The 16,886-nt window shown below is 45.5% G+C and overlaps 1 protein-coding gene across 3 annotated transcripts in view; it reads right to left on the bottom strand.

The window, feature by feature from the left end:
* Window positions 1-2,739: 2,739 nt before the first annotated feature.
* KLHL18 (kelch like family member 18) overlaps window positions 2,740-16,886 on the bottom strand; it is a 38,025-nt gene continuing 23,878 nt past the window's right edge. For 2 of the 3 annotated variants that reach the window (XM_073334878.1, XM_073334880.1), the window contains 6 exons: window positions 15,157-15,317; window positions 14,712-14,848; window positions 12,518-12,755; window positions 9,644-9,748; window positions 8,681-8,792; window positions 2,740-6,122 (listed from right to left, as the gene is read on the bottom strand). In XM_073334878.1, coding sequence (XP_073190979.1) covers window positions 5,736-6,122; window positions 8,681-8,792; window positions 9,644-9,748; window positions 12,518-12,755; window positions 14,712-14,848; window positions 15,157-15,317 — 1,140 coding nt within the window. In that variant the 3' untranslated portion in view covers window positions 2,740-5,735. The remainder of the gene's footprint in view (window positions 6,123-8,680; window positions 8,793-9,643; window positions 9,749-12,517; window positions 12,756-14,711; window positions 14,849-15,156; window positions 15,318-16,886) is intronic. The other variant, XM_073334879.1, reaches the window with a different exon arrangement.

Below are 16,886 nucleotides of genomic sequence, written 5' to 3'. Positions count from 1 at the left end.
AAACAGAAGGCAAGTACATCCCACAGTTGCTTGTCACTTGGATTAAGAAGTGGACTGAGCCAGCAGGAAATCATGAGGTTGTGAGAGAAGTGCTTTAGAACTCCCCAACCCAGTTGTCTGTGCATTGTTTTGGGGAGGTACCACAAGTGTAAGAAGTGTGCTAAAAGCCTAGAGAAAATGCTCAGCAAGATCTGTAACACTGTGCTGCCATGTCCGGCTCTAGGAAGAGCCTAGTCAAAGAATTTGAGTGGCCCGAATGTTTCCAACCGATCAGAAGCTTAGAGTTGATTTAGCAACTTCATCCCTCGCAGGTTGTCACAGGAACACCCCATCCATATGGCTTTTTAGTTGTTTGGATAACTGATTAGAATATTAAATTTGTAAATACTATTAGTTTTCCATTAGTAAGCTATCAGTGAGAGACCTAACTAACTCTGCACTCTTCCATACCAGCTAATGGGCCAACAGCCTCCTAACCACCATAGTTGGGTATATATGGGCATATACACTCTTTTACCAGCTCCTCCAGGTTTGGACAGATCACACCTTAGACCACGGACATGGAGGTTGTGAGAGAAGTAAGGAATGGAGCTCAGGGAATTGGAGAATGTGCTGAAGTTCAAGTATGCTCAGAGCCAGAGTCTCAGCTGGTGTAAGTGCGCCCTGCTCTATGGACTTCAATGTTTTGATCCATAGCTCTTCTACATGTATTTTGGAAAGAATGGTGACCAGACAGGCTACCTACCAGTTAGGACTTGCAGGTTCAGAGTTGTGCGTTTCCCCTGGAGCAGTTGGTGCTATCCCAGACACCAGGCCAGAGGGACAGCACTCTTTCCCCAGCTTTTGGGAGGAACGAGACCCTCAACTGTAGAAGGCCAAGAAACAAACGTGAACTCAAGTCTTGGCGAGACAAGGAAGAGCTGATTTTCAAGGACTTCGCTTTACAGATGCATTATTGTAATTTAATTCTGCTGTGGATTTGGGATTTTAAAACAGGCTGTTTCCCCTTCCTTGCCCCTTGTAACAGTGACCCAAAAAAGGAAGCAGTATGATCTAGTGGCTAGGGCACTGCACTGGAGTCAGGAGACCTGGATTCTATTCCTGGCTCTGACACGGACTGGCTATGTGACCTTGTGGACTCTGTGCTTCAGTTAACCCTCTCACCATTTAGACTGGAAACTCTCTGAGGCGGGACTATCTTTTACCAGACACCTGTACAGCATCCAGCACAGGGGGTCCTGATCCTGGTTGTTAACTGTAATACAAATACATTGTAAAGAGAAGATGCTACCCACTTTATGGGGAATAACGTTATGAGATATTAAACCTGCTGAGTGCACACGGCATAACCTGTGTCCCAAGAGGTGGGAATGCAGGCAGGCAGAGAACCCCCAGCAAAATTTCCCACCCCACCCTCCAAACTGAGCTCTTTGCTATTGCTTGTTGGTTCGGCTAGCCAGGAAGTGAATTTGAATTTGAGTCCCTAAATCACAGCTGTAGTGGATGAGGATTCCTGCAACCATCTGGCATTAAAGACATTACTAAAGCTGTGTTTGGAATACTCAATATCCAGATCTCTCCTGGTCTAGCTAACCCTCAGAACCGCTCTGAACACGGTTAGGAATCTGTTCTCTGCAAACAGATCTAACAGGCATAAGATTGACTTGGAAAATGCACAAAGCTTCCCTAATTAGCAAACAGGCTGCTGGAGTAACCATTAGCCCATCAGCTGTTTATGGGCATGAAACAGTGTTTGGCCAGGCAATTCCCAGTCAACTAGAAACACGTATCTCATCCTCGGCATTCCAATCTCCCTGCCAAGTGAACTTATGGAAGGCATTCAAGGCAAGGCTAACGGAGATGGCTCGAGAAACTATGAGAACTATCCCAAAGTGATTTGAGATTAGCCAAAACACAATGAGACTAATTCCTCTATGACTCTCTTGTTCAGTATATCTAATTCATTCCTGACATGGCACAGTCATTTACTCATTATGGTACAAGCAGATCTACCCCAAGTAGGCCCAGTGGCACTCCAGAACTGCACCTACCAATCATTCTGCACATATGGTGGCAGTAAAGTTCAGCCTTACTCAAAGAAAGAGTCACAAGGGTAAATGCAGTTCTGAAAAAGTTTGACTCCTCCACTCCCCTTGGGTAACTTTTGATGGGCCTGCAGGATATCTACGCACTCAGTGATGCAAATACATTCTTGCTGAGGGAGAAAATTTGGGATGATGGATTAACATATGGGCAGGGGACAAACAATCCTCTCTCCTAGGAGAGCAACCCCATGATTATCACCATAGTTGCTCTACGGAAGGGGGCACCAAATGACTCGATAACTGCTGAGCCTTGCTGTATCAATGCAACACCCCTGCTAAGAAAGACACGGAAACTCTGGTATTAATAGACAGGTCAATGGGCCCCTAAAGAAATCTGCTCAATCAAACCCTTGCTAGTGAGGCTTGGCTGAGAGTGGAAAACACAAGTTGGGAAGATGAATAGGACAGAAAGAAATTGCTAATTCCTTCCTTGCCACACCCTTTACTTTCAAAAGCAAATAAACCTAAAATCCTCCCTTCCCCCGCCACACACACTCCTTCCCCAAGATACATAGTTTAAAAGCCTTGCAGCTAATGGCAAACAACAATTTTATTTTTCTACCACCTTTCAGCTCATGGCCTGAAAACTACCTTAGTCTTGATGCCGACGTTTAAAAAAAGTCTTAGCAGCATGGAAATGCCAAACGAATGTTTATCCTCAAGCATGATCCATTGGTTGGTAAATGCATACAAAATAGATATCGATACCTAGACAGAGCACCCACATTTATAACCACACATGCTCATATTATACATCTACAATATACATGGTACCTGAATATAGAGACATCCACATCCACACCCAAAGTAAAAAAAATCTAAGCAGCACTGAGGTTTTTGATATGAACAAAAAAACCAACAAAGCCCAGAAATTCAGACTCAGGACCCCGTTTCAAGAGATGCAGAGCACGCTCAGATCCCACTGAATGATAGAAATTAGGGTGCTCCAGGTCTGACAAGATCTGGCCCTTGCAGAGGAAGGTTCGAACATAAAAAAGCGCACACAAAAAGAAATGGACATATATTTATCATTCCCCCGTGTCCCTGTGTGTCAATGGAAGAGATTAGTGTTTGAATACAGCATCCTTTCCTTCCCAGCTGCTCGTCCCATCAGAAGCCTGTGTTGGCGTTCTCACAGACTGTGACCAGGGCTTCACTAAAGGATCATACAGGAGGAAGTAGGTTGAGAAGGAAGCCCTAGATTAGTGGCAGACCATATTCATGCAAGTGAAATACTGAAGAGCTAATAAATACATTTCACATCATTTTATAATATTATCCCCGAGTTCAAAGGGGTCTCTCCTAGGCCACGCTGTCCTTCCCTCGTCCTGTTGCGTCTAGATATTGTATATACATAGGCTGTCACTGTCATGCGTTCCTCTAAACCTGCTCTGATGTAAGTTAATGCAGAATGCTGGCTTCATGCTTAGACTGACTAAAGTGGTCACAGACCTACTTGGATTTTGAAAACTTTGTTGCTTCTTGATTTAGCACAAAAGAAGGTTTCAAAGAACTGTCCTCCTCCCAGTCGTGAGAGAACTCTGACGACTCGTCCAGTTAGAATACATAACCATACCATGTGCTGGCCACTCACATTTACCCCAATCAAATCATTGTGGGATGATCTACTTCCAAAAAAGTGGCAAAGTTTGTAACCTTGAGATATATATATATATAAAAAAAATCATTGTAAAGCCGCATCTCGGTGCCTGAAGTAGCTACACGGCCAGCAATGTAGGACAAGACTCCAACTTAGCCTTGGACCCAGTCATCCACTCCCCAGGTCTGCAAAGGAGAACAGGCATCATAAAGGCATCTGACAAGTCTCCAGGGCAAAGGTGCAGGTGCGAAGACTCCAAAGCATCTCTGTCAGGTGGTACGTGCCGCTGCAGTAAGAACACAAGGATCCATGTGTTCTTCCATTTGCAATTGTTACAGAAGAGGAGAGACAGGGATATTAAAAAGGCAAAGAACCAAGGAAGAAGGGGAAGAGAACACCTCATCTTCTGCAAGCGTAGGCTGCATGACAGGAAAACAACAGTGGGGAACATATGGGCACGGACTCCTGGCGAAAGACCAGACTGTCTGCTTGGTCGCTAATAGTCTTTCACATTCATCTCTCCTTTAAGTGAAGGATGTTGACAGTATCACACTTTTGCAACTGTCATTGTTTGGCTGTAAAAAGATGGCTGCATGGCTAGGTTAACAGATCATCAACCAAGCGTGCTGTAAAGATCTTTCCAGTGTAGCTAAACAGAAAAAGCTAGACACTGATTTAACAAAACCTTCGGCTGTGCTGAAAGTTTGTGCACGTGCAATTTTCCTGGGGCCCAAGTTATGTCCCTTGCACAAACCCTTATTGTCTATCCCTCGGCGTTATTTCTCTGTGAAGGCTCAGTCTGTATTTGAGCTTTCTTAAGTGAACGGCAGCTGTCAAACAGACCAACAACAAACACAAGAGCTCACAACACAGCAGGCCAAGTGCATATTTCAAAACCCACACAACATTTTTGTGAAATCAAAAACATCTGAATGCACAGCAGGAACTTTCCAAAACAAAGCACATGTGAGGTGCTACATTTTCATCTTTGCGCAAAAGATCAAAAGGACAGATCTTGACCATACTGGAATCCAGCTGTTTCTAATATGTATTTTGGAAACCAATGCCTAAGTTTTGTGAAAGGAAAAAAGCTTTAAAACAGATTTAATTTAAAAAAAAGATCTGTATAATTAACATTTTGGCAGTTTTTCTATTTAAATATAAGTTTGCTGCTAGTGTCATTTATATTCAATTTTTTTCCTCAGCAGTCTTTTAGAACAGTTCGATGTTTTAATCTATTTTTTTTGTTTTTTGTTTTTTTGAGAATTTGAGAGGGGAAAACATTTGTCATCCTCCCTTAATGCTTACATCCAATTTTCCTGATCCAACAGAACAAAGTAAATTACATTCAAAAGAAGTAAATGAAATACATTGGTCATAGGGATAGATCCTCAGAAATTAAGGAGCAATGCATTTCCAAGGATTACCCCACACATGGGCTTCTAACAACCAATATTGGTGAGAAAGCCCCTCCTGTTTTGTAAGGGTGGGTAAAATCCAACGTGCTTGGTAACTAAACAGAATGAACTGGACTGTTTGTAATACTCAAGCTACTGTAGTTAATAATAAACTGAACTGTGGTATTAGGGTCATTTGCCCTGAACATACTGCATACGCACTCTCTCCCACTGATCTGGCCAATATTAGTTTATGCAGGGTCAAACCAACATAGACTGCTCCACTGCTTCCCAACAGCATAACCAGAAGTAGACCACATCTTGATCAATGCAGTACCTGAAGCAAAGGCTAGGAGAAGGAAGCATCTGCCTAGCCTTAGATCCACGTAATGACTAGAGTGTGGGGGGAGGGAAGGGAGTAGGGGTTACACACACATGGTCTGAACGGTGAATATTCAACTGTGGCAGAGCCTCAGCCTGGAAAAATCGCAGGGCGACTTTCTTTTTAACTGTTTGTGTTCGTGAATGACACTTGAGCATCTAGAAATGTACCTCTGGATAGATCCCATCACAAAACCCTCGTTAAACCTCTCCAGAGATTGTTGCTTGGAGATGGCTGCCAATGCTTCCTTCTCAGATGGTGAGGAGCGGTACGCACCCCACACCAACCCCTCCCTCGTGGCACACCATAGGGGCCATGAACGTCCAGCGGTTGGTTTCTGGGTCGTACATCTCCACCGAGCTCAGGTTGGACTGTCCATCATAGCCACCCACGCAATACAGGCGGCCGCAGTTGGCTACCAGGGAGACGCGGCTCCGTCGGGTGTTCATCGGGACGATCAAGTACCACTGATCTGCCATGGAGCTGTACACCTCGGCGATGCTGAGGAAGCCGGACCCATCGTAGCCGCCACAGACAAACATCTTGCTGCCCAGGGAAGCGGCTCCGTGCCGACACCGCTTGTTCAGCATACTTGCGATGGGGTGCCACGTTGCTGTGTGATGGTTGTAGTACTCCACCTGCAGTTAAGAGAGTGTCAACACATTGAGGGGTCCTGGCATTCAGAAACCTGCATTGCGGGTTGCACATGGACAACGAATGAGAGCTGCCCTTGAGCCTAGGTAAGTATATGTCACTGAAGATAATTACAGGCAGACTCAGAAATTTTTATCATGACTTCACAGATTTAGAGTTTAAGGCCGAAAGGGACCATCAATTCATCTCGTCCGGCCTCCTGTTTAACACAGGCCACTAAATTCCATCCAGTTATACCTGTAGAAAGCCCAATAACTTGCACTTGGATAAAGCATCTTCCAGAAAGGCAGCTAGTCTTCATTTGGAGATATGGTGGTGGTGACTCCACCACCTCCCTCGGTAGGTGGCGTCAATGGTTAATCACCCTCAGAGTTAAAAAAAAGCAGGCCTAATGTCTAATTTGAACTTGACTGGCTTCAGCTTTCAGTCATTCTTGCTAACCTTTCTTATGGCATATAAAAGCATAGAATCGTAGGGGTGGAACAGGTCATCGAGTCCAGCCCCAACTTGCTAGACCATCCCTGACAGGTGTTTGTCTAACCTCATTCTTTAAAAACTCCAATGATAGGGATTCCACAGCCTCCAATGGGACTCTATTCCCGTGCCTAAGTATCCTTATAGTTGGAAAGTTTTCGTAATATATAACCTAAATCTTCCTTGCTTGCAGACTAAGCCCATTACTTTTTGTTCTTCATGTCCAATGGTAGGACAATTGATCACCGTCCTCTTTATAATGGCCCTTAACATATTTGAGGATTTATCAGGCCCTCCCACCCCCACAGAGTCTCCTTTTCACAAGAAACAACATGCCCAGTGTTTTTTAATCTTTCCTCATAACCTTATGTCAAGTTTTCGAAACCTTTTATCATTTTTGTTGCTCTCCTCTGGACTCTCTCCAGTCTGTCCGCATCTTTCTTAAAGTGTGGTGCCTAAAATTGGACAATACTCCAACTGAGGCCTCACCTGCGCTTACTAGACTGGGACAATCACTTCCTGTGTCTTATATATGACACTCCTATCAATGCACTCCAGAATGATATTTGCCTTTTTTGCAACTCTATCACATTGTTGGCTCCTATCCAATTTGTAATCCCCTATAACTCCCAGTTCCTTTTCTGCAGTACAACTGCCTAGCCAGTTATTCCCCATTCTGTAGTTGTGCATTGGATTTTTCCTTCCTAAGTATACTACTTTGCACTTGTCTTTATTCAATTGCATCGTGTTGTTTTCAGACAATTCACCAGTTTATTAAGGTGATTTTGATTTCTAATCTTGTCCTCCGAAGTGCTTGCAACCCCTCCCAGCTTGGTGCCATCAGCAAATTTTATAAGCAAGCTTCCTACTCCATTATCCAAGTCATTAATAAAAATATAGAATAGCACCAGACCCAGGACAGACCCCTGCTGGACCCCACTAGATATGTCCTCCCATACTGACAGTGAACATTCATAATCACTCTTGAGTACGGTTTTTCAACCAGTTGTGCACTCCCACCTTGTAATAATTTTATCTAGACTTGTACGAGGACAACTTGGATCTCAAAATGGTTTTTCAACAAGAAAATAGGGTGGCCAGAATGTATCTGTGGTAGCTCTGGAGTGCATGGTCCATCACCCCTCTTCTTGAACTGCAGCGTTAGACCTAACTGGCGGAGCTCACGGAGGAACATGGCAAAGTTGTGGTCCAGGCAGGCCGATATGTTAGCCCAGATTCAGCTTTTGGGCATCCCAGGCTGCCAAACAGTAAGATTTTTCCCTAGTCAGCTAGGGAAGGCAGTAATAGTCAATATTACAGCCCAGTCTAAAGGCTGGGCCTCCAACTGACAAGCTAATGTTCCAAGAGCAGTTAATGGGTGGCAAGACTCATTCAGATACAACAAACCACACTTCTGTTCCCAGTAGGGCAGAAGAGATCCCCCATAACAGACTTTTCTGAATAAAAAAAAAATATAAGGAAGTCTGTAAGTTAGGACTGAGACTGGAATCAGACTAGGAATAGCAGCTCTGTCCTGCACGTGCAGCTCCCACTTCTGAGTTTGTTTAACGGGTCACGGGAGTTTCTGAAATGACATCCCACAAACAGGCAAAGAAAGCAGATGTAACAAATGTAGGCATCTGGGAATTTTAATGGTGCTTGAAACACTAAGGACCAAAGACACAAGGCTGGCTAAAATGATTTACTAAATGAAGAGGGAGGAAATGGTGAGAGCAGAGTCGACTTGTGCAGCAGTCTCACTTCTGGAAAGAGGCTCAATTCTTGGCTCAGGCCAGAAGTGAGCAGGAGTTGCACTCTCTCAGTCTAGCCTCCAGTGGGTATTTGTTTGGCTCAGTTAGCGGTCCCTGCTCAGGGATCATCCAGAACTAAATCAACAGGTGACATTAAAGATAAGGACTAAGGAGCTGTATGCTTAGATTAGGGAGCTGTGTGAGCTTTCCCACCTGCCCTTTTACCGATCTCTGGTCAGTGCTATTAGTCCAACTTCATGGCACAAAGTTACAAGAAATCAAAGTGGTGCAGAACTGGCTCTGAGATTCAGACTTACACTGCTGAAAATTTGTAAACCGTCGTGCCCTCCAGACACATAGATCCTGCCTTCGAACACGGTGACTCCAGCCGCGCTGCGATTCGAACTCATGGGAGTTGCTACCGTCCACCTTGCCAAGAGACAAGCAAACAGCAGAAGTGCAAGAGTCTCTTCCTTCCATAGGCAGAGCACATGTATCTCCACATAAACACATTCAATGAGCTGCTCCATGGATTATACAAAGCTTTCAGGAGACCCAGAAGCCTTTCAGGTACTGAGTTTCTAGTACTTTTCACTCCACCATCTATAAGCTCCGCACAAGGCCCTTCGTTCTCAGATTTTATTTTGTTTAAATAAACAAAAAATTTCCCTGGAATTTATCAGTGTTTACTATAAAGATTAATAATTGGGTGAATACCAGCACAATAAATTAGCTTCACTGATTATTGGGTAAATACTGGAGTTAATACTGGGGAACGGGAGGACAGAAAAAAGCAACATAGGGAAAAGGAAGAGTATTAAAAGTAAAAATAATGCTGTGGTTTATTTCATGAACTGTATGTTAACAGGACATACACATGTGTCTTCGACTATGTCATCTTACTTTAACAGTCTTGCATTTACACTTCAACTATTTGGATATTAACAAATAGATCTCTCATGTAATGTATTGAATTTTCTTAACACAAATCGGTATTTCCATGTACCTGGATGGTCCAAAATTTAGGTGGGGGGAAAAAAATCAGTAAACCCTGAAAACGAAGGGCCTTAGCTTTGTATCAAAGCTTTACTCCATTCACTTCTCTCAAGCGAGTGCGCATGGTTTGAAGCCAAATATAGTTGCTATACAGGAAATAAAAGGTTTTTCAGCATACTGTAGCTCATCGGTTTCAAAAACAGTGCTCTCGGCTGTTACTTCTATGCTTCAGGAGAAGGGCAGAACCCAGTGGGAGAAGCAGTAGTACGTTTAGAAGCTCCTACCTGTCTGTTTCTGGTGAGTACGTCTCCACGGAGTTGAGGGATGAGTTTCCATCATACCCACCGCACACATAGATCTGCCCATCCAGCACTACTGTTCCCATTGCACTGCAATGAACGCACAACCACCAGGTTAGATTCCTTTGGGTAAATGACCCATGTTGAATTATGAAACACATTTTTTCAACACATCTTGGCTGACACCTGGTGGATGAAACAGCTGAACAAGTCTGACAATCAGGTTGAGAGTTACAGCTACCAAACTGCCTATTTATATAGCCCCCAAGACCACAGCATTGAGCTGACACGGGGACGTTCACGAATAAAGTCAACTGCCGCCAGTTAGAAAACAGCTTGAGAGATGTAGAGAAATTGTTTATAACATTCTGCAAATGCGCCTCAACCCTGGCCTGAAAGACTCAACTCTAGGGAGCGAAACATTTCATCTTTGTTCCTTTTCAACTCTACCAAGTGTGGCTACCCATGGAGCTGACTGGTGGTGGTGGTTTTGCAAACTAGGAAGTGGTTTAAGATGGCCATCTCAACTGAGCACACTTTGGTCACTACTGACCTAATATGGAATCAACCAACCAGCCTGTGAGTGAAAGGCTCAGTATCCCATTACCGGTCTGCTAAACTACTTGTCTGGCCCCAAAGCTGGTTTCACGGTAACAGACCTTTAATGCCACAAATGTAACGTCCCAATACAAATGTCCCCTTTTTTTCCCCAAACCACATCCAAATCCTATCCCAAAATACAAACCTTACCCCAAGAAGAGCTTTGGCCCTGAAAAGAGAGATGTGCCATAGACTCCATGAAGTCCACTAAGGACTTTGCTCTTGAGGTTGATTTTATGTGGAAGATGCTCAGGTACTATGGTGATGGGCTTCAGTATAAAACCCTTTACTGCTTTACTGTACCAGTGTCACCTCCATTAAGTTGGTCACCCCTCCACTGTATTTGACAGTTAAACATCTGGCTCAAAATGCACATTAAGGAACGAGACAATGGGATAATGGAATTCCACCTTCAAATTAAACCTTCAGTTTCACATTTAAGTTCTTCCACCACCTTCCTCTTAGCACTCATCTTGCAATGAGAAAACCATTATGGACTGCAAAAGCCAAGCTCTTGGATACAATCCTTCAGGCGCACTCTGCTCTGTGTAAAACACCCTCTTATGGACACCCACTCTGCTTTGCTTCAAAAGACTAAGTTTTAGCGAGGATGAAAGGACAACACTCTCATGATGCACACTCTAGTAAAGTGCAAGTAGAACCGGATCCTCATGGCAGGGTTGCAGCCCAGAAGGTTGTTTAGGGGATTAGCAAACTCAGCCGCTTCGTTACTGGTGCAAAGAGCAGAATAAGCCTACTACGGAAGAAAAGCAGTCGTCTTACTGTGGGAAAAGCTCCACACAAGGAACCTCATAGCTATGGAAAAACAGTTTTCCTACTCGAGATTATGATGTGCGTGGAAATGGTTTCAGGACTTTACACTCAAGATCGTCTCCAGAGACAGACCTAAAGTCTTGGCCGTCTACCACTCTGAACAGGGCTTACTTGGCACAACCTGCTTAACTCCTGGACTGTGCACTACAGATTTTAAATTGTATTTGCTTGCACAGAGCAGCTAACCACCCTGAATGAGCGCAATCCCAGCAGAATCGCACTGGTGCCACCAAGTATCCGGGTTACAAACAGAATTTCAAGTAACAAGATACAGGCAATATACTCTTCCCAAGTGATTAGCATTTGAAACCACATTAAAATCAGGCACAAACGATTATGGGGAAGACGTGCTGCAAAGCTAGCAGAAGTGGGCAATTTAAGAATGCTCAGTGACTGAGGAGCAGCAAAAAGAAACCAGAGTAAAAACACTGGAAGCCACAAACACGTTTAAATTTGGAAGGAGACAGACGAGCCACAGGCTGCTGTGGAGGCAGGGACAGTGCTGCCATGAGAGTTAATAGGTGGGTTTTCACATTGTTGACCACATAATGCAGTGTGCCTTTCCAAGTGCCACCACAACATAATTCCTAGGTTGGTGTGAACTGAACCAACTTCCCTTTGCTCAGCATATAAACCACCAGATCTTCTGCTCAGAGATAAAATCACTCAGGACTCATTTTGCAAAGCCTGGACTGCAAGCCCTGCATTGTGTAAATTGACAGCACTTTCCAGTGGAGGAGTCTATATGCTCAGCGATGCATGAGTGCACCGAAGAGACAGAAGACCCATGTGTCCATCACTCTGCCTGCCAGTGAATGAGTATTCCCTACAACACATTTTCCACTGCTTTATCCAGGCTAGTTTTAAAAAGGTCCCAAGCAACATGGCTTCCGCTACTTCCTTTGGGAATCTATTCCACATCCTTATAGATCTACCAGAAATTCTCTCTGATAATCAGCCTGTCTGCCCTGTCTCAATTTCATCTTATTTTTCTTTGTGCCACCACAAATAATTCTCTCTCAGACGCTGACACCAATAAGAGTTCTTTCTCCGCCCTTGGTCACTGTGAGGCCACACCATACATATGTAGCTCTTCATATCTTTCCTCGTACATCAATCCCTCTAGACTCGCGCTGATGTTCTCTGAACTCCCTCCAGTGAGTCATTCTGGTAAAGAGGAGCCCAGAACAGAATGTAACATCCCAAGTGCGCTTCCACCAGAGTTATGCAAAGCGCAACTACTCCCTTCCTGTTCCATTCCTTTGATCTTTTTCCTACTGTATCGCCCTACAAACTCTGATCTCCCCGGTCACCTCAGCCATTTTCAGCACTACTGATTCCTAGATTTTTCCCTGCCCTTGTGAACATTTCATCTCTTCCTCCCCTCAAATTCTTTGTACGGAACGGGGTGTATGTCTCACGTACCTTCGTTTGCTGTTCATGCTTCCTACTTTGGACCAAGAATCCATCTCTGGGTTATAAACTTCCACTGTACTCAGTCTTAACTGGCCATCGTATCCACCAATGGCATACAAGAGTCCATTCACCACAGCCACACCCACTCGGCTGCGTGCCGTCGTCATCGGCTGGCACTTCTCCCAGTGATTTGCAATGGGGTCGAAGACTTCCACCACGTTCAGTGAATCACCTGCATAAAAATTTGCTACTCAAATTAAAAAAAGTGACAGATTTTTTTTCTTTGTGGAGCCTCTGCTGAATGGGGGCAGAAGCAGAAAGCGATGGACTTTTCCCATCTGTTCATCCATGCAAGGAAGAATGATGGGGATACAGGGTTCGCGCTCTGAGTGTTAAGGGAAAAACCTGGGCTCAGTGCCTTGAGTATCTGTAGGGATGGCCTGTGTAGGCGGCAGTAGGGAAGGGATCTTGCCCCCCAGGCCAAGGGATGATAGTGGAGCCTCTAAATGGTCCCTACTTGAGTCTCCGGTTTGGCATAGCCTCCTCAGCCCTGGCATGGCCACATTCCTACATAAATGTTAGCAGGTGCCAGAATACCCCATCAGCACATCAGCCCCATCTCCACCCAGCCCTGATGGGGAACTGCTCAACATTGGAGGGAGCTCCTGTAAATCTGGGCTCCACAATCCAAACTGTTTGTGGACTCCTTACACCCTGCCCCTGCAATCAAACCGCTGGCAGGACCCTCACAGCAGGTACCAGGCTTTGTGACTTAACAATTAACATCGCAGGGGCCAGTCGACTCCCTGGAATCGCAGCAGCACCACTCCCGCATGGCTGACCTCATCCTTCTAGGGTACGGAATCCAGGCCTCATGAGGCAGCCCTGTAGTATGCATGTGTTCACTGGATCCGTGGCATTAGTGGGCTGCTGCATGGCATTTTAAAAGGGACTGTAAGTTTCCTGGGTTTATGCAGGATGATTATGGGCCTACAGAACTATGGTAAAGTCCAGTTTATCCGAGATCCTACTAGCTGAACCTCCACGTTATCAAATCCCTTCCTTGTCCCCCGTGGCTCTCACGATGGGGGACAAGGCAAGGGTTTGGATAACTGGAAGGCTCGGCTCACTGAGGAGAGACCCCTGTCCAGGACTGCGAGGAGGACGAGTCCCCGTCCAGAGGGGAGGCTGCCCTGCTGCTGAACGGCTCCTGGGGCAGCGCAGGGAACCCGCTGCAGCCTGGCAGTCCTGGAAGGGAACGAGCGGGGCTGTGACAGCAGAGCTGCAGAGGGCTCCTTCCACTGCTGCAGGGCTGATGACATCTGATCCCTGCAGGCACCAGGTGCAGGGAAGGCTGCAGTCCTGGCAGGGCAGAGTCCTGGTCAGGGATCTCTGCTCTGCCTCACCCCTTCGGGTCTGAAAGGCTTGGGTGTCAATGGCTCTGCGTCAGCACAGCGAGCCCTCTGCAATCCCAGTGTCATGGGAGCAAACGAGCAGGGCAGTGCAGAGACCCCTGGCCAGGACTGCGAGGAAGAGGTTCCTGTCCTCTCGACCAACCAAACTCCTGATTAGTCGAATAGAACTTGTGTTAATGGGATAATGGGGAGCATACTGTCCTTGGAGTGACTCCATGTGTACCTGAATCAAAGAGAAGTTGAACTAACACATGCTCTTGTTCCCACAATGAAGCCTTGCGTGGCACGAGCCATGTTTTCATGGTTAAGGTACAACGGAAAGGTTCATAATGGAAAAGGAAACTGCCTTTACTACAGAGGCTTGACTTCTTTGAAACAGACCAAAGAGCATGGCAATTATTTTACCTGTTGTACGCTTGAATGCAATGCATTAATGCTGCCAATATGTTCTTCTATTACTGCCTTTGGGGTTCTCCACACTTACACTGGAGCCCGTAATTTTAAAGAGACAAATGCAACAAGTTGGTGCAGTTTCACACACACTGGAAACAATATCCCTGAGCAATCCACCCAGCATTCCTAGAGTGAAAAACGTTCAACAACCGACCACAGCCCCCCTCAGCATTCTGTCGGCGGGATGGCCTGAGTGTCATCAAAGGGCTACAGAAAAAGGGAAGAGCAGGAGAGACTGCTCAACTTTTTACGGGTGAAGCATGACGTTTACAATCGATGCTGTTACTCAATGTACTCGTCACTTGGTAGCTGTGGGAAGTGGATATGCAAGGTACCTGCTGAATTAAGACCTCCAACAGCATAAATCAATCCTGCGATCGATGTGCAGCACCGGGGACGTGTCTTGAATGCCGGGAGGTGTGGCCGGCGTTCTGGCATTAGGTGATAGTCTTTTGCTTCATCCACCAGGTCCCTGAAATTAAGACCAAACATTAGAACGATAGTTTGGTGGGTCTTGGGACCACCATCCAAACTGGTCCCTCTGCTGAGGTCGCCAATGATTATGTCAACTGATCTCTTCTCTACCCTGCAGAGCTAATCCTTGCAGATGCTGGCTTAGCCTCATCAGCAGGCAGCACGAGGGAATCGCTCTTCTCCTGTGTGTGGCGTTCCCACTTCATGGGGAGAGGATTTCAGGCTCTGGGACAGCCACTCCAACACACTATCAGCGTGGAGGCCCACACACACTGGACATCTCCTGAACAGCCCACAAGCGCTCACCGGCATTTGTGGCAGCAGCGGACAAGGTCATCTTGTTGCACACGGTCAGTGAGGAACTGAGGTCGACAAAGGGGCAGTCGGATTTTGGACAGTAGCTCAGGTAAGCAGGGTTCCCTCTGATCTCGCTCGTACCGGACCCAGGCTAACGCAGCTTCGAATACCTGCCAGAAGAGAGAGGAGCCATTTCTTTGGTAGGTCTCTGCACTTCGGGTAGACACGAGATTTTGTTTTCTCTGTCCTGAAGCAGCTCACAAAAGGCGGGATGAAGACAAACTTGAACAGATGGACTGTAACAAAAGGAACGTCTCGCCAAGGAACACAGTGATCAGGAAAACAGAAGTCACTCGAGGGATCTAGAGCAAAGATACTAACACTTTGCCACTCAGAGCCCAGCACGTCTCCACTAACACCCAGCTCACCACATTATTCCTTCCCCATTCTTAGCATACACCTTTCAATCACAGAGGCCATCAATGCCGTTCCTGAATTCACCAGAGGGGTCCTCTATAACGCAGGGCATTCTTCATAAGGGCCCAGATTTGGAATTAATTCCCCACCCATTGGTCTGAAATAGCCCCAGTGTGTTGACCTTCTGGGCATGCAGCTGAGAGCTTCCATTTCAGGGGGCATTGTCCCATTCGTCTAACCAGGCTGCTGCCACTGCATCCAGAGATCCTGCTGGGCTGATCAGCGGTAGATAAGAATTTGAACCGAGGTGTCCACAATACTGATGTGGAACAGCATTAATGCCTTGAAGGCCAACAATTTACACAGTTCGGCCCCCTTCTCCCAAGAACTGAATTAAGAGATTACCAGAAAAAGTTTTGCTTTGTAAACATCTGATTATTGGCATTTGTGGTTACTGCTGCCACCTTGTGGTGTAACCCTGCCACTAAGCATCATGCACACATGCTAAATATTGGGTTGTCATGGAAAAAATTTGGATAGCCACACACATCGTTTCCAAGCCTTTCATTTACACTGGACAAAGCCAGAACCTCCCATTTCCGTTCTCTAGAGGTTTCTAGCATAAAGTATTTCTCCAACAGATCAGCTGGTAGTCATATCTTTAAACGCAACTTGCACCCCAGAAGACCCCAAAACGTTGTACAGTAGAACCTCAGCGTTACGAACACCTTGGGAGTGGAGGTTGTTTGTAACGCTGAACAAAACGTTATGGTTGTTCCTTCAAAAGTTTACAACTGAACACTGACTTAAATACAGCTTGAAACTTTACTATGCAGAAGAAAAATGCGGCTTTTAACCATCTTAATTTAAATGAAACAAGCATAGGAACCATTTCCTTACCTTGTCCAATCATTTTTTTAAAACTTTCCCTGTATTTTTTAGTAGGTTACGTTTAACACGGTACTGTACTTCGTTTGCTTTTTTTCACCTCTGTTGCTCTCTGATTGTGTACTTCCAGTTCCAAATGAGGCATGTGGTTGACCAATCAGTTCATAACTCTGGTGTTCGTAACTCTGAGGTTCTACTGGACAACTCAACTGTATGCTGCACCACACTAAAATGCAACACCATCTCAGAGGTGGAAGGTGGCAGGCAGCGTGTTGCACAACAGTTAGAAGGAAAACCGTCACCAAGGACATTGGGACAGAGTCTGCTGCTCACAAGGAGAGTCATGGGACCGTAACTGCTTCACACAGCAGGGAAGACCTCTTGTTTTAAAATCTTATGAAAGACACGAAGCCTGTGCTAAAGTTTACCTGCCT

This window comes from Lepidochelys kempii, chromosome 2 (assembly GCF_965140265.1).
Source record: "Lepidochelys kempii isolate rLepKem1 chromosome 2, rLepKem1.hap2, whole genome shotgun sequence".
Lineage (NCBI taxonomy): Eukaryota > Metazoa > Chordata > Testudines > Cheloniidae > Lepidochelys > Lepidochelys kempii.
Note: the sequence above shows the minus strand (reverse complement) of the source record. Positions and strands in the feature narration are given on the sequence as shown.